At 50.7% G+C, this 27,177-nt stretch overlaps 1 protein-coding gene across 5 annotated transcripts in view; it reads left to right on the top strand.

The window, feature by feature from the left end:
• HRH2 (histamine receptor H2) overlaps window positions 1–15,073 on the top strand; it is a 36,050-nt gene extending 20,977 nt beyond the window's left edge. For 4 of the 5 annotated variants that reach the window (XM_036312977.1, XM_036312976.1, XM_036312979.1 and 1 more), the window contains exon 3: window positions 12,479–15,073. In XM_036312977.1, coding sequence (XP_036168870.1) covers window positions 12,479–12,620 — 142 coding nt within the window. In that variant the 3' untranslated portion in view covers window positions 12,621–15,073. Of the gene's footprint in view, window positions 1–7,213; window positions 7,321–12,478 lie in introns of all 5 variants that reach the window. The other variant, XR_004968196.1, reaches the window with a different exon arrangement.
• Window positions 15,074–27,177: the final 12,104 nt, after the last annotated feature.

Below are 27,177 nucleotides of genomic sequence, written 5' to 3'. Positions count from 1 at the left end.
GGTGGCCTCAGAACACCTGCTTCCAGGCCTGCAGGGCCCGCACTTCTGCACAGCGCTGGGCAGGGCAGCGGCACCAACAAGGAGTTAATCCTTTTCATCTTCATCTCTTCAGAGAGTTTGGGGAGTGAGACCCCCCTCTGCCCTGAGAGGGAGTCAGGGGAAGGGGAGCAGAGGGAGAGGAGATGGAAAGCCTTTTATAGCCTCAGAAATCAAGGAGAATAAACCATGCCCACCCAGGAGTCACTTGAAAGGCAGAGAAGCCCTCATTTACCCCCAGGTGACTGTGCTTTTGAAGCCAGCCCCATCCTCCTGCTGGCTTCTTGCAGATCCTCAGCCCTGCCCTTTTCCACCTACACTTCCTCCCGGCTCTTCTGACTCAGACCTGCTGGGACCTGCTGTGTGCTGCCTTCCCAGGGGCTGTGATGGGGAGGGAAGGGGAGCTATGCTTTCAGGCCACTGCTAGGCTCTTTGTACCATAAGAAAAGGTGCGCGCCAGGTAAACAAACAAGTAGGAGGCCAGTTGTCCTGGGAACTGGCCCCAGGGCACGCAGCTGGCCAACAGAAGCAACTCTGGGCTTCCATCCCGAAATCCCGGTGCAAAGAGCAGGCTGCCCACATGGAAATTTGAATTCCATGTCATTTTTTCCAGTCACAAAATGCCATTCTTCTAGTCATGCACCCACCCCCACCCTCACACACACCACTTCAAAAAAAAATAGGTGGTGGGCTGGATTTGGTATACAGGCTGTAGTCTGCCAACCCTGGTGTAAAAGAAAGAAATGGGTGCCAATTCCAGCCCCAGCACTTGCTGGCTGTGGCTTCGGGCAGGTGGCTTGCCTTCTCTGAGCCTCAGCTTGCCCATCTGCAAAATGGGAATAAGATTGCCTCTCTGTGAAGACTGCAGAGGGGCTTAGCACCAATTTGTCCAAAGCTGGAGGCCCTGACCCTGAGCCTGTATCCCTCATCTGAAAATAGGGGGCTTCGATCAGTCTCCAGAGAGCATTCCAACACTAATTAGATGTAAATGTTGAACAGGGAGAGAAATGAGGCCAAACCTCCAACTGTGTCTGTGTCAGGAATCATCAGGCAGGGGCCGTGAAGAACGTGTTTTTCATACTAATGAATCGCTCTGAGTGAGGAGGCAAATGCAGTAGAAGGTGTCCTTGTCACGACCTGAGCTGGGAGTGCAGGGACCAGCGGCAGGAGGGGCACAGCCTGAGTGAAGGACGGGGCTGTGCACAGAGCCTGGCCTGGGAGACGGGACCTGGGTTTCTCGCGCCCCCTGCAACTAACTGGCTGTGCGGCCTTGAGAAGACGACATCCCTCTCTGAGCCCAGTTGCCTCATCGTCAAAGAGCTAAGACTTTGGGGCAGTCAATGCCCCTGGAGCAGCTGCAGTGAGTCCCCCAGGCACTCTGCTTCGGTGACACTGTTCATGAAACCCACAAGGGCTGCTTGTGGCCACGCGGGGGGACAGGGACGGGTGTGCCTGACCCTACTGGGCATTGCAGGGTGCCCACAGCCCCTGAGGCGCTCCTGGGTGTGAGGACCACTCCCTCCCTACCCCGAGTTAGGAAGGGTGTGGGGGGGGGGGGGGGAGGGAGCTTGTCCCAGTTACCAAAGAGGAGCAGATGGCTCTACAGATATCCGTGGGTCTGCCTGTGGGGCTCTGGCCGTGCAGAGGCTGCAGTGGACAGGGAGGGTCGCAGGTTTGGGCACTGCAGGCCCATGAAGGGGACTCGGGCCTTCCTCATTCCAGGCTGAGCACACACCATCTAACCTGCACGCAGACAATCTGCGAGCAGAGGCTCCGTAGGCGGCAAGGCAGTCCCGCCCCCGTGCCTGGGGGACTCAGGGAGCTTCCCTCTCCAGGCTGACTTGGGAGACACAGAATACTTATAAATACTGAGTTACTGTTGAAATGGAACAGCAACATGTAAAGTCAGAGAGAAACCCCCTTCCTGTTGCCAGCGTCCACAATCCCTGACATCCCAGCACCCCCTCCTGTCTTCAGGAGCAGAGGGGGCCTTAATTTGGCAACAAGACGAGCCACACGTGGAATTTCTAAGCAGGCCATGTGTCTCCTGTTTGGGGGCCACTGAATTTACTGCTTCACATTCACTCAGGCTTTGCATCATTCCCACAGGGTGTGTGGGAGGAGGGGGACGCTAATGGAGGTGCCAGATGAGCAGGGAGGGGTACAAACACATGTGCCGAGCTCGGACAAGGCAGGTGTGGGGCCAAGAAGGCCAGCAACCCTCCTGAAAGGGGTGATGTCTCAGTTGACTCTGAAGGACACTAGGAATTTTCTTTGCTGAGGGCAGAGGTTGGCGGTGTCATTCCAGGCAAAGGAACAGCATGTGAGGGCTGGGGTGGGGGAAGGACTCGAGGACCATGGGGAGCCATTCAGTGGCCGTCTGTTGGGAGAGCTCTGAAGGCAGACCTCCCCATGTTGCGGCCGGGTGACCTTGGGCAAGTACTTCCTCTCTAAAGCTTTGTCCCCATCTAAAAAGTCAAGTTGCTGGTTACAGCCCCTCCCCCGCAGGCTGGGGGAGGACCAAGGACATTAGTGCCTGTACCTGGACAGAAGCTTAGAGCCCAACCAAGTGTAAGACTCTGTCTCATTCAGCTCGGGCGCCCACAGACCACAACACACATCCTCCAGGTCAGGGAGCTCAGTCAATTTCAGTTATAAACACAGTGACTTAAGAAGCGGAACCCCGTCAATACAAGATCCTCTCGACACGTCCCACCCCCTCCCTCTCTCCAGGGCAAGCCAAGTTCCCAGGCTGTCTGGCCCCGCGGCATTCTCTGGACCATTCTCTGGACCACGCTCTGTCCCGCCTGAGACAGCACACATCTGGCACACTGGCCCCTATTCAATGACCAGCTACCTGGTGATGGTGACCAGTAACCGCCATTGCTCTGGGAATGGCTGTGCCTGGGAGTCAGACTGCCTAGAAGCAGACTGATCTTGGGCATGTTACTTAACCTCTCCATGACTCAGTTTCTTCGTCTGTAAAATGGGGATGTTACTAGTACCTGCTTCAAAAGGTGGTTGTAAGGATTAAAGGAGGGAATATATACACAGGCCTGAGAACCATGTCTGACACCAGCCAGAGGCAGGTGGCTGGTGGAGGCATGGGGTGTGAGGCGCCTCCAAATTGTGTGAAATTCTATTGTTCTTTGCCATCCTCCACATTTTTGGTATTTGAAGCATCCCTGCTTTGACATCTCCATGCAGAAAATGTTTTGTTTCTTTCAGATTATTTCCCTAGAAACGAAGTTTCTAGAAACAGAGTTGCTGGTCAGAGGGGAGGGATATTTTAGGCCTTCGTTACACTTTGCCTAATTGTCTTCTGGACAGGCCCCAGGCTTCCCTGCCTCCCTGCCGCCAGCCACAGGGGAAGGACTACTTCCTCGAAGCTGCATCGGGGTGGGTTCTGGAAGTGTTGTGGGTGCTGATGGGGGCAGAGGGTGAAGCGGCCAGGAGAAGGGGCCACTGACATTTAAGAATGGGCGGGGGGGGGGCAGGGAGTGGGCAGGGAATGGGAGAAGAGTCTGAAGGGGCTGAGGAGGATCCACCAGAGAGGCAAGACTCACATTCATTCAGAGACAAGAGAGCAAACGATGTGGGCCTGACAGGAAGGGTGACCTTGAGCAGAAGGCAGGCCTCCCTGGGCCTCAGTTTCCCTTTCTAGGAAATGGGCGTGACACTTTGCCTGCCTCCCAGGGCTGGTGTGGAATGACAGGAGAAGACGGGGGTGCCTGGGGCACTGTGGGCTCTCCTCCCCCAGCGCCCACTGGTGGGAGCGAGTGCTGGCTTTGCTGTTTCCTTCAGCTTGAAGACATTCCACACTTTCAAAGAGGGGTTGGGAAGCTGGCCATCTCAACTGGAGGCAGCTGAAGGGCTCAAACCAGGACCGGGGAGATCTGAGCGTGACCTCGGTTCCCTGTGTGTTAAAAGGGGAGGGGGAGCAGGGGGCTCTCTCAAAACTCTACGCTTACTTGCTGTGAGTCCTGGGAAAGTGATTGAAATGTTCGGGCTCAGACTCCCTCATCTGTTCGAGATAACAGAATAGCTGTAGGACATGTATCCCCTGGGTGTTGTGAAAGTTAATGCTAAATGCCCAATTCATGAGCCCACTCATCATTTTATGATTCTGCAAACCCAGTTCAACAGCAGGAATTGAGTGACAGGGAGTCAGGGCCTTCACTTCTCTTTTAAGCAACAAGCTCAACATGCTGTAACATGTAAAATAGGTTGTGTGACCTCAGGCAAGTTTCCTAACCGCTCTGTGCCTTAGTTTCCTCCTCCATTAATAAGGAGAATAATATGTGCATTAAGTGAGCTAATACTTACAAAATGCTTAGAGCCGGGCCAGGCATGCGGGCGGCGCTCAGCGGATCGTGGCTGTCATTTAGATGCTCTGGAATTAGTAGGCTTCGGAACTAGCAGATGTGCCACAGAGCTCTGTTCCTCTGACCACCGGCTGTGTGACCTCGGTCAGGCCACTTAACCCCATGAAGGGCCAGTCTCCTCATTTGTAAAGACACGATTGTAGTGCCCACCTGGCAGAGCCAGCACAGAAAATGCTCAACCTGACTGCTGGCTGCGGCCTTAGAGCGGGCACCTGCGGAAACAGCCAGCCCCATGCCCTGCAGCCCAGCTCTCCCCGTGGTGGGTGCACACACTGCTTACCAGAGGGCTCACTCCCTTCCCCCTCCCACCCCGGCACTCACTGCCATGGGCAGGACCATCTCACTGACCCATGTAGTTGTAAATACTTGGAGAAGGGCCAGTCCAGGCCACGAGCTGACACCAAAGCCTTCAGTAGCTCCCCACTCTGTCGAGTCATATGCAAACTCCTCCCTGGGGGCTGTGTTGTTCTGGCTGTGGACTCCCTGCCTGCTCTCTTCTCTGCTGCATCCCAGGCTTCGTGTCCTGTTCTCAGAGCACAACCCACAGCCATGCTGCCCCGCAGCCCCCAAGCACCTCTCTTCAATTTCCACCCAATGCCCTAGGCCAGTGGTTGCCAAACTCATGAGTCAACAGAGCCAAATATCAACAGTACAACGATTGAAATTTCTTTTGAGAGCCAAATTTTTAAACTTAAACTATATAGGTAGGTACATTGTTATTAACTTAATTAGGGTACTCCTAAGGCTTAGGAAGAGCCATACTCAAGGGGCCAAAGAGCCACATGTGGCTCACGAGCCGCAGTTTGCCGACCACGGCCCTAGGCCCAACTCAAATGCCACGTGCTCCATGGAGCCTCCCCTGCTCCCTGGGGCAGAAATGGCTTCTGTGACACACAGTCCTGCCCATTCACACCCACTCTTGCACATGCACATACCCACACACTCACGCACACTCACTCATGCACCATTCTCATCCATGAGTCACTTGAGACCAGGGACCCTGCCCTGCCCATCTGCACAGCTCTCAGCTCAGCTCTCAGCCCCACTCTGTCAGACTGTTTAGTCTGGTCCCTGTGAGGGAGCATGCCACGATGGGAAGGGGGTGCACTTGGGAGTAACAGCTGGGGGTTCAAATCTGAGCTTTGCACCTGAGTGACTCCAGGGCATCACTCACCCACCAGAGCCTCAGTTTCCTGGTCTATGCTCACCTATGCTCACCTTACAGAGCCATCAGGAGGACTCACCAAAAAAAGGATGCAAAACACACCTCGCTCAGGACCTAGCATGTGAGTGCTCAATAAATACTAGTCCTTGCCGATCATTCATTCATTCACCAGCACAATTCACAAACACTGGCTGTGTGCAGGGCCCTTGGGGACTGTTAGAGTCACCGCCAACCCCTCCCTCCATGAGCTCCTAGGCTGGTCCCAGGTTGTGACCCACCAGTGCTCAGGGATGTGTACCCTGGGAGGTCCCCAATCAAGATTCCTCTTAGGAGCCCAAAGCACCCTGACCCGCACCTCAATTTTCCTTGTCATAGGGAGAAAATAAAAAGGGGTTAATGGCTTGTGACTGCTACTGATTGCTTTCAGCTCAGTCCCAGGGAGTTCTGGGGTGCCTTTTCCAGATAAATTTCATCTTATTTGTCACACACATAACAAAGTACTTGCAGGAAGTTTGCCCAGCTTGCTCTACCCTTGCTACTGAAGGGCAGACAGAGAGCTCCGCCTTATGGACTTACGATTGGCTGATGTCCCTGCCCATCATACCTGCCCTGGCCCACCCCTTCAAAGCAGATGCTGGCCCAGGCAAACCCTGTGTTTACTCCCAGAAAATGAGGAGAAATCCATGAAAAAGCAATTTCTTCCATGAGTAGAGGGGTGACGTTTGATCATTTGCATACTGGGCAATATGTTGGTTTGTGGTAGGAAACAAAGGTTTATAAAGATAACACTGATCGGGCTCTGGTTAACTTGGTGTCCTGACATGTTCACCTCATAGCTCATTTTAGAACAACCAGAAATGAGGTCTGGCCTGGAGAAGAGGGCCACCCAGATTTTGGCAAAAGCCTAAAGCAAGGAAAGGCCCTGGTGGTCCTGGCTGGCTCCCAGGGCAGGAGAGAGCCACCCCTTCACTGTCCTCCACTCCCCCTTCCTCATGGAGGAACCTAGTTCCCAGGGCGCTGGTGAAACTGACCCCATGGTGTGGTGGTTCTCCCATGTCGTTGGGTACCGGACAAGCCAGGGTTCAGGGATCAGCCCAGACTTCAATACAGTCCCTCAACTGCCAGTTGTTGGTGACTTCCAGGGCACAGCAGCCAATGGCTGTGACCGCTGCAGGAAACGAGGGAGGGGGCAGTAGAGGAGACTCTTAGAATTTCAAACCATTTCCTTCTCCCGTCTCATCTTGTGGCTTCAACAGCCCTTTCCCTGAAATTATCCCCCTTTTACAGATGAGGGGCTTGGGAAGGGAGAGGAAGTTAGCTGAGACCCACACCCAGGAAACCTCACCCTTTTTTCCAATCATCCCAGCACTTGGCTGGCGCCCCGAGGTGTTGGCTGAAATGGCACCGTCCCAAGGGTGGGGGTGGGGGTGGGGGTTCCCGCCCAGGAGGCTCTCCAGGCTAGTAGCATGGGCAGGTGGCTAGGGAAATAAAGCCTGCATGGGACGCACGCACAGGGGTGAGGGCTGCCAGAGACGGCCGGGGGGAGCGCCCTGCTCTGAGGAACTGGGGAAGTCAGAAGACAGAAAATCACTATCTGAACAGATTTATCGGGTTTTTCATTCACTAGTTCACATGACTGAGCACCGACTATAAACCTGGATAATGGGTAGAAGATGAAAGATCCAGGCCTGCCTTTCGCGTGGGAGACAGACAAAATGACAGTTAACCAAGGAGGTAAGCGCCTCTGCAGAGGGGCCGAGGCTCTGGGCGGGAATCAGACATCCTGGCAGACCTCAGACACGGCTTCCCACAGGAGGTGATGCCTGAACAGAGTCTTGAAACCAAAGCAGAAGTTGAACAGCCAGAAAAATGAATGAATCAATGAGTCCATGAATGAAGGCCTTTGCAGCACTGGGAACAGCAGGTGCCGTGGGGCAAACACAAGGAGAGCAGAGTCACGTGTGCACACGGTGCTTCTGCGGGTGTGAGCAGCTGCACTGTCAGTACCACCGGGTGATGGCCAGGGCACTGACGTTCGTTACCTGTGGTCCTTACAGCAGTCCCGTGAGGTTGCTGTTAGTAACATGTCCTAGAGGAGAAAACAGGCTTCTCATACAGAGTAGCTCTGAAACTGGGTCCTGACCCCTGCTGGCGAGGCGTAGTATAACAGCCTCTACATGAAAAGATGAGATTCAGTTCAAAGAACGTTTACTTAGGGTTACTATTAGTCAGGATGCCGTTGACTGCCCGCTGCAGAAGCCAATTAAAGGAAACTGGGATTGGCAGAGAGAAAAAACTGGCTCATAGACCTGAAGAGACCAGAGCAGCTTCAAGCATGACTGGGTCCAAATACTTAAATGTCATTAGAAATGTGTCTTTCTCCAGCTTTCAACTCAATTTCACACTATGGTGACTTCATTCTCAGGCAGAGTCTCCCCAGGGTGCCACCGACATGCCAAGATGACATCATACCATTGTAATGGCCCCGTGGGAAATATGTCCCTTTCCTACTGCTTCAACACAAGGTTTCAGGCTTCCGTTTCATTGGCTGGGTTGGGCCATGTGTGTACCCGCAAACCCACACCTGGAGCCAGGGCAAAGAATAAGAGGTCAACCCCACCTCATGCACAGACTATGAGTGGGGAAGTTTGGATCCCAAAGAAAAGTCCAGGTGCTGTTCCCCAGAGGAGCGGAATGGAATGGGGGACGGGGGAGGGGGGAAGGTGAAAGTGACAGGTGTTTACCACAGGCACATATGGAGTGGCAGACACCGTATTTTGTGCTCTCCTAGAATCCCATTAAAATCCCTTAGCTTTAAGTGTCAGGGCTCAGGGCAAAGATGGGCCATGAAGGGGCCAGCAATCTTAAACCTACCAGAATCTCTAGAAGTGTGTAAGGTCATAGAGTCTACACAATGTGGGAAGCCAGCGCAGTGTCTCATCCCAGTTCTCACTCGGCATGGATGGCAAGCTAAGCAAAGGAGGAGGGACTCCATGCCACTGGACTTAAGTCAAATAGTGTTAAATATGCATGTTACTAAAATTTCATAACAAGGTAAAATTCCATATGGTAAGGAGGAAAAAGAATGAGAAAAAAGGCAACTTAAGACAAAGCAAGGAAAAACGGGAAATTTGAGAAAAGGTGGGGCAAATATAAAACTCAAAATCACATTGAAGAAATTTGTCAGGATAGATTAGTAATCAAAGTACCTGTAAATAAAACAAGCTGGCCAATGGAAAAAAAAAATGAAGGTCAGGCTTAATGTTTTATATCCAAGCGAGACATAAGGAGACAAACATGTTGAAAGTATAAGGAAGGAAAAATGAGATAAACTAGGCAAATACTAACCAAAATAAATCTGTGTAGCTAAATTCATATCAGACAAGGTGAACAGAAAGCAAAAAGTATCGCTCAAGATTAAGATTGTCATCATATTTTTAGAGATTTAATTCACCAGAAAGATAACTTGCATGTACCATATAAACTGACTTCAAAACTATCTAAAGTAAAATTGACAGAACTACACAGAGAAGTTAATCATTAATGCCATAAACACATAATATTAAGAATGAAAGGGCAATACTATTTAGGATGTTGTAGAGATTAAGAATGGTAAGATCAATTTTATGCCCCAAACAAGAGAAAACTCAGATACTGTGAACAAATTCCTAGCAAAACAGGGCTTGCCAAACCTGACTTGAGGAGAAATAGAAAAACTGACTGGTCCTCTAAGCATTAGAAATAAATTAAATGAATGGAATACCAGCAGCACTTGGCTTTACAAAGCAGTTCCACCCAACACTCAAGGAGCAGCTCGTTGCAGTCCTGACAAACTCTATCAGAGGAGAGAAAAAGGGAAACTTGGCCACTTATGTGATGAGGCCACCCTGGTGTAGATTCAAAAGTAAGCATGAGAAAGGAAATGGTAAAAAACACGAGACAACTCTGATATCCCTCAACAGGGGGTGGATAAACTGGAGTATCTATATATATAAAAGCCTAAGTGACCGTTATGATCAGTCAACCGAATGACTGGTCGACCAGTCACTATGATGCGCACTGACCCACCAGGGGGCAGATGCTCAGTGCAGGAGCTGCCCCCTGGTGGTCAGTGCACTCCCACAGCCAACCTCCTGTGATCCCTCCCCTGAGCCAGCTGGTCCCTATGGGCCCCGATCAGGGCTGGCTAGACTAGGTGAGACGGCCCCAATTGGCCCTGATCACCAGCTAGGCTGAGGAATCATACCCATGCATGAATTCATGCACTGGGCCTCTAGTATCCACATAATGGGATCCTTCACAACAGTGAAGCTGAACCATAGATTCACACATGACACAATCTAATCTCATAAATCTAACATTAAACAACAACCACCACAAAGGTAGCTACAGAAAAAGTCATGAAACATGATCGCATGTCTATAAAAGTAAAAGGCAGCCAGAACAACACCATATATTGTTTAGGGAAACATAAACGTTTGCTGAAGCAAGTTGAAGGCTAGTAAAGTTCTATTTCTCAACCTGAGAGGTGGTTACACCTGCATCCATTTAATATTCTTTTGTTTTCTCTAAACCATATGTATGTGTTTTTATAGTCTCTGGATATATGAATGCATTTCATTTTAAAATATTTAATAATGAAATTGACATATAACAAAAAGTATGTCTGAGTAGAGGAGTTAGTTGAGATGTTTATTTTGTTTTGTTAATTTCTATGTTCTGTATTTTATCATGAACATGAGATATTTCCATAGTAATCTTATTTTAAGTGATTGTTCAGCCCTTTAGGAGAAGGGAGGTAATTATTTCCTAGCCTAGAGCTAGCCTTTCTTTGATAATTTTGCTCATTTCAGTGAAAGTCACTTTATCAAAGGCACAGGCTAGGTCTGGAATATTGACCCAAGGGTAGATACCTACCTGCCTGTGTGGTCAAATATATACACTGTAGCATACCTCTGGGCCAGAGATATGACCTTGAGGTCCAGGGAGGCTGGGTGTGCTGGGGGAAGGAGAGCTGGGGCCTCCAGCATTTAAAGGACACATGGGTGTTGGCTGTGGCCGTTGGCTGTGTCCTTGTTCACAAAGCCTTGCAAAGTCAGGCACTCAAATATACAGCTCCCACCTGAGGGGCCCCAAGGGGAAGTTCTCCCTCTCTCCATGCGGGAGGGAGAAGGAACGGTGAGCTTGACTCCCCAGTGACTTCACAGATAATGGCTGGAGCTGAGGCAGAATGAGCTTCATGGGACATCCCCAGGAACCAAGAGTGGTCTCAGGGCCAAGGGATGGACAGCTCCTTTGGTTGACAGTGGACAAGGAAAGCTGCCACTCCAGCCGAGGCAGGGACGTGAGAAACGAGGCAGAATTTATGGCCTTAGAGCTGAAGCCAGACCCTGCCCTGCCCTGGAGCTGCAGATCTGCCCAAAAGAATCTCTAGGGACCCCCTGTCAAGCTCGGCTTCTGTTTGAGCCAAGGGTGAGCTGGCATGGCCAGGGACTGTGACAGCATTCTCCAAACAACAGTCGTTTGCAAATCCTCTCTCCGTCCAGCTCATCGCCCTCCCCCACCTGTGTTATACACACTTAGATGTCTACACCAGCTCTCTGTTTCCACTGAAAGACATTTATGAGAAACCTTTATATCGTCACCACAAATGGAAATGCAGTATCATGTGTGGAAAATGATGCAATAACTCAAAACTGTCATCAGTGTGGCCAGATCCAACTGCCGGTCAAAGCTCTCAGCCTGGGCCGTGCTCTGTTACAAAGGCAGATGCAGGTGATAGGGGCCGAAACCCGGGAGTCTGGCTGAGCCATTGCCTCCGACCCCACAGGGCTGGCAATATGGACGAGGAAGGAATCTGAGTGAATGTCGCTGAAGGCAAAGCAGGTCTGCCACCCACATCCTCACAGGCGGCAGGGCGGAGGAGCTCTGTGTGCCCACAAGTAAGGGAAGTCCTCTGCTTTCCAAAATGTATGTCAAATACTTTGTGGAAAAAACTGTCCTACCAAGCATTTGGCTTACACACCTTCAGTGGCCTCAACTTCCATCAGCTTGGCATTCACTGAGGACCTGCTGAGTGCCAGCCACATTGCAGGGTCTGGAGCGCAAGCATCTTGCCTACGGGGAGCAGACATTCTAATGGAGAGACAGAGTTGCTCACAACTGACTTGGATGCCAGGCTGACTAAATCTTTGTGCCACATTCTCCCAACCTTCCCCCAGCTCATGCAAGGCATGCTGTGGGTGTTCAGGAATCCTTTCATTAAGATTCAGAAATACCAAGCTTTAACTGGGCTCCTACTCTGAGCCAGTCTTTAGAACATGTAATCCTTTCAATAATTAGGAAGGTATAAAGGATATATATATGTAAAGGTATATATTCTACATATATAAAAGGCTAATATGCAAAGTCCCCTGGGGAGTTTGACTGGGAGACCAGGAGTTCAATCACTCTCTATGACATGTGCTGACCACAGGGGGCAGCATGGAATGAAGGAAGGCCCCGGCCAGCAGCGGGAAGGCCCAAATCGGCCCTGATCGCTGGCCAGGCCTAGGGACCCTACCCATGCACGAAATTTCATGCACTGCACACCTAGTGTTATATATAAAGGTAGTTAACCTCATATAATTCATATGCACAGGGCTTAAGTCACTTGACCAAGGACACACAACATGTTAGAAGCAGATTTGGGATTTGGTAGCAGGTGTCTAGAATGCTCCCCCTTGTGGGCTGAGGGAAGAAGTTACCACTGTACATGGGTGGCCGGTGCCCTTCCCACCCCACCCTTCTTGGGGCCTGACATAGAAGAAGCAAAGGCCAGAGGCTAGGGCCTGGCCCCACGGGCCTCGTCTGGCGGTCGCTGCAGCCCTGACCTGTGCTTGTGTCTCCTCAGGAAGCCTGCGCTGTCCTGCACCGTGAGCTCCAGCAACCTTCTGAGCTGCTACAAGAGTCTGTGGGGACGTCGGCTCCTCCAGAGACATGGGGGAGGCCCCTCGGAGCAGCCACTGAGGACACCACCCTCCCAGGCTGCCTAGACCCGGCCCCAGGACACTGAAGATACTGCTCCCGGTCACCAAGATGTGACTCTTGGAGCCCCTAAGGGCCCAGTGGCCCCCAAAGCCACCGAGGAGGCCCCCTCAGTGACTCCCAGAGCACACACTGGGGTGCCAGAGTCCACAGGCCCTGTCTGTACTCAGCATTCCCAGAGAGGTACTCAGGACTTCTCTGAGCCCAAGCTCACAGTGGTGCTGGCCCTGAGTCCTGAGCAGAGATGGGGGGACATGTGGGATGAGTGCACGTGTGTGCACGGATGTGAACGTGCCCTCTGAGCACAGCAGAGGGTGTTGCCATAAAGTACTAGCCTCTCGTTCCCTGTGGGTTCTGCAGGATAAAGGGAGGGAAGGGAAAGGAAGAGAAAGGAGGAAATTAGCCTTCAATGAACACCTACTATATGCGAGGTACTTCGCCTGCATGAGCTCCCATAATCCTTATCACCGGGGACAAGGATCACTGTCCCTACTTTACAGAGGTGGAAACTGAGGCTCAGAGAAGCACAGGGCCTACCCAAGGCCACGCAGCTAGAATGTGCGCCTGGCTCATAGGAGGCACTGGTCAAACAGTTGTTAAAGGAATGAATGAATGAACAAATGAAGGAACAGGAGGAGGGGTGAAAAGCCAGGCTTCGAGCCCACGCTCTCGACACAACACTACACTGCCTCTTGGGGGAGAGGTCAAGGTGTTTCCTTGACTGAGCCCACCCGTGAGGCTCAGACCAGAGCCTGGGGGTCCCTCATGCTGCAGCAGGAGTAGACTTGCTGGGGAAAGTGTGCCGGGCCTCAGGGAGGGAGGGGAAGGATTTGAGGGGATGCAATAGACATGAGTAGAGGAGTTGACTCCCAGCACCCTCTGCTGGGATGCATGACCTTGGCCGCGTCAGGGGACTCCTCTGAGCATCTCTACTCCTCTGTCCTAGGAGGTAAGCTCTCCCGTCCTGTGTATAGGGTGGTGACAGCCGCAGAGAGGTGAGGGTGTCCATGGACTCTCCTCGCAACCACTGCCCCCCTGAGCCCACTCTTCCCCTCATTCCAAGACCCCGTCCTAGTGTCCCCTCCCTGCCCACCATGCCTTCCAGTCCCCTGCAGCTCCCTGTCCTCTCCCAGCCATCAGTGTGGCTGCTTCCCGAGCCTCCTCTTCTCACGGAGATTTCTCTGCTTCTGTGGCCTCGTCTACACCCTGAAGACTGACCTTCCCCAGAGACTTATCTCTGAGCAGATCTGTATCTGGAGCCCAGACTCCTGGGAGCCTTCCCACTGCTGCCTCCACAGCGTCTCACCCTGAGCATGTCCACAACTACCCTTGACCTTTCTCCCAGCACCGGCTCCTCTCCCGGGGTTCCCCTTCTCAGACTTTGGAGGCCGAGGGTCAGTGCTGGCATCCTCTCCACCTCCCCTGTCATCGCTCCATCCCACCGCCGACCCCTCCGTCAAGACCATGAGATGGCTTCTGGGCCGCCCTCAGCATTCCCCACTCGCCTCCCTCCAGCCCACGCCCCACCCACAGCCCCAGTGCAAATGCAAACTGTCTATCCCATGGCCCACCTTTCGGTCCACGCACAAAGCTGTTTCCACAACTTGAAATGCTTTTCCTGCCCACAATCTCAGCTAACAGCACTTCTGGAGGAAGTCTTCCCTGACCCTCCCTATAGGCCAGGCCTGACGCACACCCCCAGCACTGTCCTGGGAAGCGCTGGCGTGGTTGTGATACATGGCTGTCTGCGATTTCCTGGCCCCTGTTCGCTCAGGAGGTCACGGGTTCTGCCTGTGTCTGTTTTTGTTGTTTTAATGTTTTTATTTCAGAGAGGAAGGGAGAGGAAGAGAGAGATAGAAACATCAATGATGAGAGAGTCATTGATCAGCTGCCTCCTGCATGCCCCCTATTGGGGATTGAGCCCACAACCTGAACATGTGCCCTGATTGGGAATCAAACCGTGACCTCCTGGTTCATGGCCACTGAGCCCCACAAAGGGCTGCCTGTGTCTGTTGGCCACTGTATGTCTCTAGACCCTAGAAGACGGTTTGGCACATAGTAGGAGCTTTAAGCAGATTATCCACCAATACACCAGAAGGCATGATTTCCCCCAATAGCTGCAATTATCCAGTCTCTTAACTGGATTCCTTCTGGGATCCCCAGAATCCGCTCCTTGGAAGTTTTCCCCAGAGTCTAAGGCAGGTGGGTCTCTAAGTCATGGCCAAATCATTGGAGGCATAAGACTGGTCTGGCTGATCACAGATACAGCTGGTCAGGGCTGAGGGCAAGGTGTCCACACGCCACCTGCCATCACAGCTACCCCCGCCCTTCTGGAGGCCTCTCGGTGCCTCTGCTGGCTGCAGAAGTGGGGCGCAGGCTGCCTGGAGGAGGAACATCTGTGGCGGCCCCCCAGCCCACAATCTGTGTTCCCATCGTGTTCCAATACAGCTATTGAAATGGATGCTGCCTGGCAGTGTTATTTCTTAACTTCCTGATGAGGAAATACTCCCCAAACTTCATCTTCTGGTGCATCTGGATTTAGAAAAAGAGTTATGATCAAATGCTGGAGTAAAGGATACCTTGGAAATTGCCCTAAAAAGTGAAGGAGTTCTCAGGAAACTAGGTTTCATCTTAAAACACCACATCAGAAACGACAGACAGGCTGGTCGGAAGAAGCTGGCCTTCATGCTGCTCACCTGGTGAGCCAGGTATGTGCCGCCGGAGCTCAGTGTCTGTGGAGGGGACTCTCTCTGAAGGTGTCGGCTTCAGAGGGGCCTTTGTTAAGTGGGAGAAAGAGACCGCTTTAAAATGGAAAACCTGTCAGTCAAAGAGGCCTGCAGTGGGTAGCAGGTGGGTGAGGTGCAGGGAAGAAATCAGGTCAAGGAAAATTCATGGATTCTGTGCAAGGACCCATCCCGAAGGCAGCAGTGAAGGGCCTGGAAAATGCAGGACAGGAGCTGACCAGAGTCTAGGTCACAGTTTGATAGCCACACTGTCAGCAGCGAGCATGGTCCCCTGGGATGGAAGGGACCCTAAAGACACACAGCGATGAATTTGCACGGGGGATGGGGGGTCGGGGGTGGAGACTGTGAGCGGCCACAGGGAAAGCTTACAGGAGCTGGTCTGCCTGAGTTCTAATGTGTTTCAGGAGGGAGGAGATAAAGCCGGGGGAGGGGAGACCTGGGAAAGGGAAGCAGCAGATTGATGGAGTCAATAATGATGCTAAGCAGTTCTGTGTCCCCTGAAGTGTAACCCTGGGTGCCATGAATATGGGAGCACTTCTTGGGCACCCAGCCACGACGGGAAGCCTGGGAACCACAATTTCCAGAGTCCTGTTCCAGCAGTTGTAGATTGCACCAGTGGGAAAGGGAAGAGAAGCAAACCATTACTGCTAAGTAGGCTAAGGGGATGGCGGGAGGAGGGGAAGGGGCAGGGCAGGAGAGGGGCCACCACAGGGAGCTGCAGCCGGAAAGCAGGCTGGTCCCATGAGTAAGGGCTCCATCAGGAGGGGCTAAAATGCTCAGGTCTGTGTTCTGAAAAGATCTTTCAGACTCCAGTTTGGGGAATGGACTGGGAAGTAGGGGGAAGAGACAGGCAGAGTAGGTGTGAGCAGCCCCACTGCAGGGGAGGGTCAGCCAACTCTAAACTCTACTGCACACCTTGGCCTCTGTGCTGGGAGCCAAGGAATCAACCTCCCTGCCCTCCAGACAGCGGGCTTGGACCTAAACATTACTGGGGAGTCAGGGAAGGACGGGCACGGGGCCAGTGCTGGGGTCGCCGAGGTCGGAAGCAAGGAGCAGTGTGTGCAGGGCGGGAGGGTGTGGGCCATGCGCTTCTAATGGGAGCTGTTCCTGGCGCACATGGAGCCGGTCTGTGTTTAAGCTCAGGGTAGAGGCAGGGTGGGTGGCCCAGTAGCCCGGATGGAGGGGATCCATTTGGAACCCCATATGAGCTCAGTGGCTGCAGCTCACCTTCACGTAGCCCACCCCTCCTGGTCCTGGCGGGGGAGGGGGGGGGGAGGCGAGGGTTATCATCTTCATTGTCCTTTTGAGAGAGCTCTTTCCAGGTCATTCAAGCAGTAAATGACAGCGAGGACACACATCTCCCACCAGAATTCCCAAATCCCATCAGAATTCCAATCATTTCAGTGATAATTCAGGAACCTTCAACAGTCGCTAACAGCTGCAGAGTGACTGGGAGGAGGCCCCTGCCCCTGCCAGCAGCCCTATGGGGCTCATCGTTCATTATTTTGGAGGTCCCTGCAAATGTTGGTGCCATGTCCCTGACCTCCCTACTTGGGGTCACACAGCACAGCATGTTTCTCACGCCCCGAGATGCCACTGTGCAAGCCAGAGGCCTGGCTGGGCCACATCCCTCACTGCCTGGGGCACTGCCAAGGCTCTTGTGCCTGTTGGGCCTGGCAGGAAATGAAGCCCCAGAGGGACGTGCACGCCCACATAAACCTGCCCTTCACTTTCAACTGACATTTACATGTAGGCGCCCCTTGCTGCGCCCAGACATTCCATCTGCCCCTCCACAGGGGCAGAGGCCGAGTGAACGTAGTCTTCTCCGCCAGGTAGTGGTTTGCACACCCACCAACAAGAGCCTGAACAGGGACACAAAGTCCAAGTGGCATAGCCAGGGTTCGAACCCAGAGTCTCTAGTCTCCAAATTCCTATCTTTTTTCTCCTTCATGTTATGAAATTAATTTTTAAGGATTAAGAGACATAAAGATACAGCCTCTCTTCAAAAGTGTGACATTGTGGCACCCATCTGAGTTTACTCCCTCCTTGTCGACCTCTCCCCATCTGCTTCCCTAGGGTCTTCCCAGAGGCAGCCATGCTCCCAGGCTGCTGAATGGGATGTGTCCCGTTTTCTTTGGTTGTCAACATGAACGTTACACTGCATCTAAAAAACTGACCTCAACCACTTCTCTCCGAGGTCCACGCACATTGGCACACGAAGGCCCCCTGCATCAGCTGTGGCCACAGAGGGTGTTCTGTGGTCTCAGCACCCCACCGTTCCTTTAGCTATCCCCCTGGCCATGCACATTTAGAAATTATAAGTCGTTTCTAATTTTTAGCTGTTTCAACACTGGTATGCTGATCATATGACAATGCTTTCTTGTGTACGTGTGCAAGTGGATTTTGGTGGTGGAGGTGGTGGTGGTGTGGTGCATGTGTGTGAGTGTGCATGTAGGCATGTGTGGTTAGCATGCCAGCAAGTGTAATTCTGGATGTAGGGTAGCTGTTGCTGAATGGCCCTCCTGAGAGGCGCTGGTTCAAGCTCCCACTAACAGCACCAGAGGTTTGGGGCTGGCTCCCTACAGCCCTATCAGCCCACTTGTGTTTTTCCTGCCTGTGCCTTCTTTCATCCCCTGGAGACTAAAATATTCCTTTGTGAGATGGCCTACCTCCAGTGAGTGTGGGACAGGACATTGAGGCAGAAGAAATTCTCAGAACCCTGCTTGGGCTCACCCCAGGCATTCCATGAGCTCCGCCAAGTCACGCCATCCTCCTGGAGGTCTCTGTGTGGGAAGCCGGCCCTGCCCAAGTCACACAGTTCGGGAGAGGCTGCGTCAACTAACAACAGCCATAGTCGTGCTGTGTAACAAACATCCACGAACCCTCGGCATATGACGGTAACCCTTTATTTAGCCCAAAATCTGTCCCTGCCCTACTTCCTAGAATAGCCCATCACTTCCTCCTGGGTGTGTCCTCTGTCACAGGACACATCTCACGCATCACAGATTCAGACATGTTCAGGGGCCGTAGGAAGTTCACTGGCATGCGTCAACAGAACAAGGCAGATGGCGGATTATCCCTGCTGCTGGCCTTTGCCCGACCCGGGCTAATGACCAACCCTCTGAGTGCCACTCAGCCAGAGGAGGCTGCAGCAACTCCAAGGCACTGTGATAGTGCTCCATGGGGTGTGGGGCCGGATCCTCCCTTTTTAGGAGAAGCCATAAATCTGGGTTCTATTGGCAACATCGGATGAGCTGACATTTGTAGAGATCTCAGAGAGGTGCCAGGCACATAGCTGATGCTGTAGAAGTGTTCAAATAGATGGATGAATAGATGGGTGGTTAGATAGGTAGGTAGGTAGATAGGTAAGTAGCTAGCTAGATCTTTGAAGTTAGCAAAAAAATTTTAAGCCACTGTACAGACAAAACCAAGCCTTTTCACAGGCCACATGTGACCAGAAGGCTGCCAGTTCTTGGCCTCAGATACAGGAGAAGTGCCCTGTTACCTGGGACAGCCCTTGGAGGAAAGAGTGGGTATGTGGCATGTGGCCTCCCACTCACAGACACACCACTGAGGATGCCCCCACCCCCTACACTCCCAGCCCTCCCTGCTCCCCCATCCCTCTGGGCAGGGTGGGGAGGGTAGGAGAGGGCAAAGGAGAAAAAGCACAGAGAGAACGTGAATCACCTTGTCTTCATCATGGTTTCTCTGCTGTACTTAAGAGATTCAAAGAGCCTCCCACTCCTTAGAAAGGGTCTTCAATGTTCCCACCTCCATCACCACCACCTACTGGCAGCACCCTGGATCAGGAGTTGCTATGGCTTTCTTGAGCCCCTAATAGCTTTCCAGTCCCCATTCTCTCCTCCCTGAATATGTCTGGTCACCTCACTGAGCCCCCCAAGGGCACCCCAGTGTGAGTGTAACACGGTGTCTGCCTGGCTTTGAAATCCAGCTGTGTTGAACAAGTTACTTTCCCTCCTCGCACACCGGTTTCCTCACCCATGAAATGGGGGTAATTACAGCATCTCCCAAGGTTGCTGGAGGACTCGGGAGACTGTGCTGTGAGGTGATTGGAACAATGCAATAAAAGTGCTGGTCCACTGTGACACTCAATAAACGTCAACCAGTCACAGCTAAAACGCAAGTCTGAGCACTCTTCGGCGTAAACACCTGTGTGGCTCCCATCACCTGTGGATAGAGACTGGGCTCCCTGGCTTGGCATTCCCGGCCCTGCCTGACCTAAGCCACGTTCTCTCTCCCTGCTCCCGGTGGACAGAGGTTCCAGCCATGAGACATACACATCCTACTCTGAATGGCGGTGCATTTTGAGTCTTGTCAGTCCTGAGCCGCCCAAATGCCAATCCCTGGCAGGCTACGCAGTTCCCCAGGCTGGGAAATCTCTCCCATCCTGAGCTCAGTCCAGGACATGAGACCAAATCAGGGCTGCTCTGGACACCCAGTGTCCCATAGGGCTTTAGGGACAGAGCTCATTCTGAGTTTACTCCCAGCTCTTTTCCCAGGGACCCAGTGTGCATCTGCTGCAGGGGCTGAGCCTGACGGCACTGTGAGTGACAGACCAGCCTGCTCCAGCACTTGTCTTCTCATCCTGGGACAGTGGTACTCTGAGCACATTTTTCTTTACGCTATTTTTAACCTAAACTCCTTTCCAAGAAGAGGGGCTTTATCGTTAACTGGGCCCCTTTGTTCTGTGGAGCACCTGGAGGAATCTGAAAATGCTCTCATCTGCATGATGGCAGGAGAACAATGTGGAGTTCCTGAGGCAAGCGTCTGGGGTGGCAGACGGTGAGGAGGAGGGATGGGAAGAGAAGAAGGAGACAAGAGCCACTAAGATGGGGACCCGCACAATCCCAAAATGACACTCTGAGGAAAAGGGATGCCTGGCGTGCGTTTTATATGGTGCGATGTAAACCCTCCCCACCTCTCCTCCTATAAAAAGGCCTCCAGCCGAAACCGGTTTGGCTCAGTGGATAGAGCGTCGGCCTGCGGACTGAAAGGTCCTAGGTTCAATTCCGGTCAAGGGCATGTACCTGGGTTGCGGGCACATCCCCAGTAGGAGATGTGCAGGAGGCGGCTGATCAATGTTTCTCTCTCATCAATGTTTCTAACTCTCTATCTCTCTCCCTTCCTCTCTGTAAAAAATCAATAAAATATATTAAAAAAATAAAATAAAAAATAAATAAAAAGGCCTCCAGGAGAGTCCACTGTACTCATGAATATTTTGTAGGAGTGGCTTTTGGGGGGAATGTGGGAAGGGGTGGAGTTTCACATCTGGGTCGACATGGAACTCAATGGAAGGGGCCCTAGAGGAGGCAGGTGTCCAGAGGCAAAGGAGACCAGGAGGGTCGGCGAATTTTAGCCCTTCAGAAAGTCACCAGTTTTGGGAAAGGCTGCGGACTTCCCAGAGGGTGGGGAATCCGTGGGATCAAACCAACCTTGTCCAGCTCTCAAGAGACTGGGAGGCCTCAGATGTCATTTTTTTTACATGGGTTAATAAAATCTACCTTGTAGGTTGCAGTGAGGAGTAAAAAAGTGATTAATAAGAGCATCGGATGGATACATGGAGACACGATTACTTGAGGTGGCTTTTCTTCATGGTTACTCCTCAAGAAAAGTTCTCCACTGAAACACATCCCTAAAGACAGGCCCAGCCCAGGCCAATTTATAGCTTGAGGCAGCCAGCCTGGGTATGGAGCCCTGACACATTGTAGAGATAAACCACAAACATGTTAACTCAGGTTTCCAGAACCACTCTTCTGGCAAAATGCGCACTGACCACTATGCTTGCAACAAAGTAAATGGCACCCTCTTACGGGATTTTAAAAAAATCTCTTGTTGTGCTAACCCTTTTCTGTTTCTTTTCTTAATTGAGATATAACTCATATACCCTAAAATCTACGTTTTAAAAGCAGACAACTCAGTACTTTTCAGTATATTCACAAAGCGGTGCAAGCTTCACCACTGTCAAATTCAAGAACATTTTCATCGTCGCAAACAGAAACCTCAGACCCACTGGCAGCCACTCTCCCAGCCCCAGGCAACCACTGATCTTTCCGTCTCCATGGGTTTGCCTATAGTTTGGACATTTTGCCGTATTCACGTGCAGTCAGGGTAAGCTCGGAGTCCACAGTGGCATCTGCTGAAATTCAGAAACCCAGGTGTTCCTGCTGCTCACCCATAATACGCGAACTAAAGCTTCTGACTGCGCCTCCCAATGAGCTGTTTGATTTGGAAATGCCCCAGAGGCAGCCTGAGGGAGGAACAGCCACCGCCATAAAACGGGAAATATTTGGCCAAGTATTTTCAGAACACTGACTCCACTGGGGCCAGAGAATGAAGGAGTAAGTGAATTTCTTTCTGTATCTAGTTTTTTATTAACAGAAAAATCCGTTCCCCCTGATCCTATGGAATAGATGTTGAACAGAGATTGAAAGACGTAGATCTGGCCCTAACCCGTTTGGCTCAGTGGATAGAGCGTCAGCCTTCGGACTCAAGGGTCCCAGGTTTGATTCCGATCAAGGGCATGTACCTTGTTTGCGGGCACGTCCCCAGTAGGGAGTGTGCAGGAGGCAGCTGATCAATGTTTCTCTCTCATCGATGTTTCTAACTCTCTATCCCTCTCCCTTCCTCTCTGTAAAAAAAAATCAATAAAATATATTTTTTAAAAAAAGAAAAGAAAGACGTAGATCTGAAGGGGAAGCTAAACTATTTACCTGCCTGGGCACCCACGTGCCTAGGTCCAGCCCTGGCCCCAGCAAGGACTTGCTCAGTAAAGCCCTTTCCAATGGTTCAGAAAATGTACCCAAAACTTGGGAGTAAGGGTGACAGCATGTCATCCGGGTGTCGCATGCGGTTGTGACCTGGCCGAGACTGTTTGATTCTCTAAGGGACCATCCCCTTCTCTGATTTCCTATTTCCTATTGATTAGGAACCAGACTCTGCAAAGTTCCATGTTAAGTTGTAGAAAATTGATGAGTTGTGAATGATTTTCTTTTGGTCAAGTAGAAATACAAAGGATTTCTGTCCAGTAGGACAGATAACACCAAAGTTTCAGTTCATTGCCCCTGTAGGACACTGGCCAGTCTGTGTGTGACTTAGCGATCTTATTTCAAGATTCTTCCTCCCCAGATATATAACTGACTCTCAGACACTCTGCCATCCTGCTTATTCCCTCATGAATGGGTTAAATTAACCTCTGTCACATGTTGACCACATACGTGTATGACTCAGGTTTTTAGTCTTTTAAAAAGTGTGCTTTGACAAAATCCTGAGTTTCTAACAACAGCCAGTGAGCAAGGAAGCCCCCTGCTGGCAGGGCCATTCTATCTACCATACTCTATGAGCACAAGCTTTTCCAAGCCCTGAAAAGATATTTGAGGCCTGGGGAAAAAAATTCAGAGCCTCCAAAACATAAAAAGAAAAATGTAAATTAAAAAAAAAAGAATAGGAGAAACTAAGATGGCGGCATAGATAAACACCGGGAAATTGCTGCCTCCCACAACAATTGAAAAATCTTCTAGGAACACAAAATGGACATCATCCAGAACTACAGGAAGGCTGGCTGAATGTAAATTCTACAACTAGAAGGAAAGAAAAGCACACTGAGAGCCAGAGGAGCTGCGGAAGTAAAGTGCAGAGGTACGGGGGCTCGCGCGTGCAGAAAGGGGCTGGCACCTGAGGACACGGCTGTCTTTTTGAATCCGGAGGGAGTCACAAGCTCCCGACGGCTCTGAACTCCGGTTCCGGGAAGTCTCTGGGGACCCAGGACTCATACGGGGAGAAACTGGACTGTCTGGCAGCGGGCGAACTTGAGGGCGGCTTTCCCTCAGAGGTGCTCGCAGCCGTTACCGGGACACTGAGACGCGCGACTCCTTAGGGCAGGGCTAAGGATCCACCATAGCTGCTTGCTCCGCCCTTTGATTCCTTGAGACCCCGCCCCACCCAGGCTGCGGCAGAGACTTTTGCATATGAATGCCCCGGCCCTTTGCAACCTGATAATTACCTAACTGCAGCCGGGCCAGACAGACCTAGAACTTCCAAGAGAAGACCCAAGGCCCCACAGCAGCTTGCACTGCTTCACAGCTGAGCCTCATCAGGGCACCTCCAAACTCCAAAAAAGGAAGGGGAATCTGCAGTTCTCTTCGTAGCTCCTGCTGTGTAACCTCAGGCAGAGGCTAAATTAGCACCTCCTTAGATCCAAGAGCCACTGTACCCAGTGGTCAGAGGGGGACCATCCAGATCACAACTCCTCAGATCCATAAGGGACACACTCAGGGTGCAGACTCAGGGAGCACCAAAACCCCACTGAAGCAAGTCTTGCCCCAGAAGGGTGTCTCCAGCACAGAAGTTCTCCCACTGCAGACACAGCTGATTCTCACTGCCAATTGGCCTGGAGGTCAATTCCTCCCAGTGATCCTACAACAACCAAGGCATAACTACAACAAGACTGTGCCCAAAGCCCACAAGGGGGTGCACCAAGAGTGTCCACCTCAGGTAACTGGGGAGGCTGAGACACTGGGCCCTACAGGACACCTAGCACACAAAGCCACTCTATCAACACAGGGAAGCAGCCAAAATGCGGAGACAAAGAAACAGGTCACAAATGGCAGAAATGGAGGAAAGCAAACGACTGGATATAGAGTTCAAGGCCACGTTTATAATGTTTTTCAAGAATTTTATGGAAACCACCGATAAATTTAGTGAGTCCCTCAATAAGTATAGTGAGACCCTGGAGGACATGAAAAAGGACCAACTAGAAATTAAGCATACACTGACTGAAATAAAGAATAATTTACAGAGATCCAACAGCAGACAAGAGGATCCCAAGAATCAAGTCAAAGATTTGAAATACAAAGAAACAAAAAATACCCAACCGAAAAAGAAAAAAGAAAAGAGATTCCAAAAATATGAAGATAGTGTAAGGAGCCTCTGGGACAACTTCAAGCGTACCAACATCAGAATTATAGGGGTACCAGAAGAAGAGAGAGGGCAAGATATTGAAAACCTATTTGAAGAAATAATGACAGATATTTCTTTCATAGAAATAGACTTACAAGTCCAGGAAGCTCAGAGAACCCCAAACAAAAGGAATCCAAAGAGGACCACACCAAGACACATCATAATTAAAATGCCAAGAGCAAAAGACAAAGAGAGAATCTTAAAAGCAGCAAGAGAAAGTCAGTTACCTACAAGGGAGTACCCATACGACTGTCAGCTGATTTCTCAACAGAAACCATGCAGGCCAGAAGAGAGTGGCAAGAAATATTCAAAGTGATGAATAGCAAGAACCTGCAACCAAGATTACTTTATCCAGCAAAGCTATCATTCAGAATAGAAGGTCAGATAAAGAGCTTCACGGATAAGAAAAAGCTAAAGGAGTTCATCACCACCAAACCAGCATTATATGAAATGCTGAAAGGTATTCTTTAAGAAGAGGAAGAAGAAAAAGGAACTCTTACCATTTGCCACAGCATGGATGGAACTGGAGAGCGGATAAATACCACAGGATCTCACTCATTTGTGGAATATAATGAACAACATAAACTGATGAACAAGGACTGATCCAGAGACGGAGAGGCATTGATTGGACTGTCGGGCCTTGGAGGGAAGGTAGGGTAGGGTGGGGGTAAGGGGGAAAGATCAACCAAAGGACTTACATGCAAGCATATAGGCCTAACCAATGGACATGGACAACGGGGGGGGTGAGGGCATGGGGGACGGGGTAGAGGGTAACGTGGGGACAAGGACACATATGTAATATCTTAATCAATAAAAAATATATTAAAAAAACAAAAAAAGTAAAACAAACAAACAAAAAATAAAGAATAAATGCTTAGATAAATGTCTACAAAATACAACCTTTTATATGCCTACCAAGTATAACTTGTCAACCATAGCTCATGATTACTTTAAGATTATTTTTAATATGGGACATTCTCAGTGGTCACAACTGATGCAGGGAATCCTTCAAGACAAAAGGAGAAGGAATATTCTGTGTCTCAGTTTCACTGACCGCGAGATGGAAATAAAAGTATTTCTTGGGGCCATTCTCTTGAAGAGGCAAGTGGTCCCATCTGCCCTGTTTCCGAGAAGAGATTGACTGTTGTTGCTTACAGAAACCCAGGTCCACCTGCCAAACTCGCCTGGGCTCCCTAGGACCTGGTGGGAGAGGACAGGCACACTTCATGCCCGCCCCTGACTTCCCATATCGCCCAGACACTGTTCCATCGCTCTGTGGTCCCGTGCCACGTTTCAGGGCCACTGGGGTGGGCTGGGGCCTTGACGCAAGTTAGCTGCCCATCTGAGCAACAAGAGACCACCTCACTTTTTGCCCAACCCACCAAACGTCACAGGAAATGTACCAATAGGAGTCGCCTTCTGCCACCAGATGACCACAGTCATCACCTGGTTTGGCTTCACTGAATCCTTCCTGCAGGCTGTGAGGACCTGGCACTAAACTAAACAATACGAAGGATGTCCTGGTTTTGAGTACCTTCCAGGTAATCAGTCACTGGTTGGTATCCATGGTAACCCTTCAGGGCAAAAAAGAAGGGGCCCCGTGGGGATTTCAAATCTCCATGTTAACAAGGTCACAGATTATTTTTTTAAAGATCTAAATAATCCAGAAGTATCCATGTGGTTCACTATAGACAGCAAGTGAGGTGTAAAAGCATCACCTGTTTCAAGCACAAGAAACTCTGAACCAGACCAAAATCCCTCTTCCAGGCACAGGGTGGGCATTAAGGCTCCCATCCTCACTTCTCTGAAACTGTCGTCAGGCCCGTATCACTGTATACAAAGCCAAGTTCTACTTTGACCCAAAATAAAAGAAGAAAGAAAATACATAAACTGTGAGCCTCAAGGTTTTTACTAAGAAAGACCCTCACCCTCTTGGCCTCAAAACCCTGAGATCAGAATTCTAGCTGTAGTTCAAGTTCTAAGGGGGCCTTGGGGCCGGTGACTTATTCATTTGTACCTCAGATTCCCCATCTGTAAAATGGGCCTGGCCATTAGTTTAAGGATCAAGTCAGGATGGAATGAGATAATGAATCTAAAGTGTCCAATACCTATTGAGTGCCTGGTAAACATCTGCCCTAAAAAGTCCCATTTTAAAGTCAATAACTACTTCACATGGCACCAAAAATAGAGAGTAAAGGTTTCCAGGTTTTTAAGAAAACATGACTGGATGTTTGCGGAGGTCCGTCCTGTACAGATATGCTAACCTGGGAGGATTTAGGCCACATGGGATCAGCATATTACGTTTCAGACCCCACCTAAGTGAGTCTATTAGTGTTGAACTCTTTGCAGCTCCCCAGGTGGCATATTACTGCTTACAGAATATTTTTAAATATAAATAGCGATTGGTTTTGATTTTGAAGCCTTTGTATATTCTGGAATCAACTTTTTCTTTTTCTTTTTCTTTTTGTAAAATGCAGGCAAAACCTAGACAAGGGGAAGGTGACAAGCCAGTGAGAAGCAAAGAAAGCCCTGAGCTGGGAGTTATAAATTGCAACATCTCCCACAGCACGAGCATCCGTGGGGTTGTTTAAATATTTAACCCACATTAAATAGACTGTGACTTGCAAAAAATCGGGAGACTGAAAACCCTGCATTTGGCAAGATCAGATCCATCCTTCTTCCTCAAACCAGTGGTCTCCGAAAACAAAAGTGACATGTCATTATAAGAACATGTACTTGAGTGCTGCACACTGCTGAGCTGACTGCTGGCTTCAGTCCTGCTAACCTTATTGTCCCATGTGCTTACTGCCATGGCAGGCAGCTGTCCGTCATGGCTGCCTTTGTC

Source organism: Myotis myotis, unplaced genomic scaffold (assembly GCF_014108235.1).
Source record: "Myotis myotis isolate mMyoMyo1 unplaced genomic scaffold, mMyoMyo1.p scaffold_m19_p_6, whole genome shotgun sequence".
Classification (NCBI taxonomy): domain Eukaryota; kingdom Metazoa; phylum Chordata; class Mammalia; order Chiroptera; family Vespertilionidae; genus Myotis; species Myotis myotis.
This window is presented reverse-complemented; position numbering and strand designations above follow the sequence as displayed.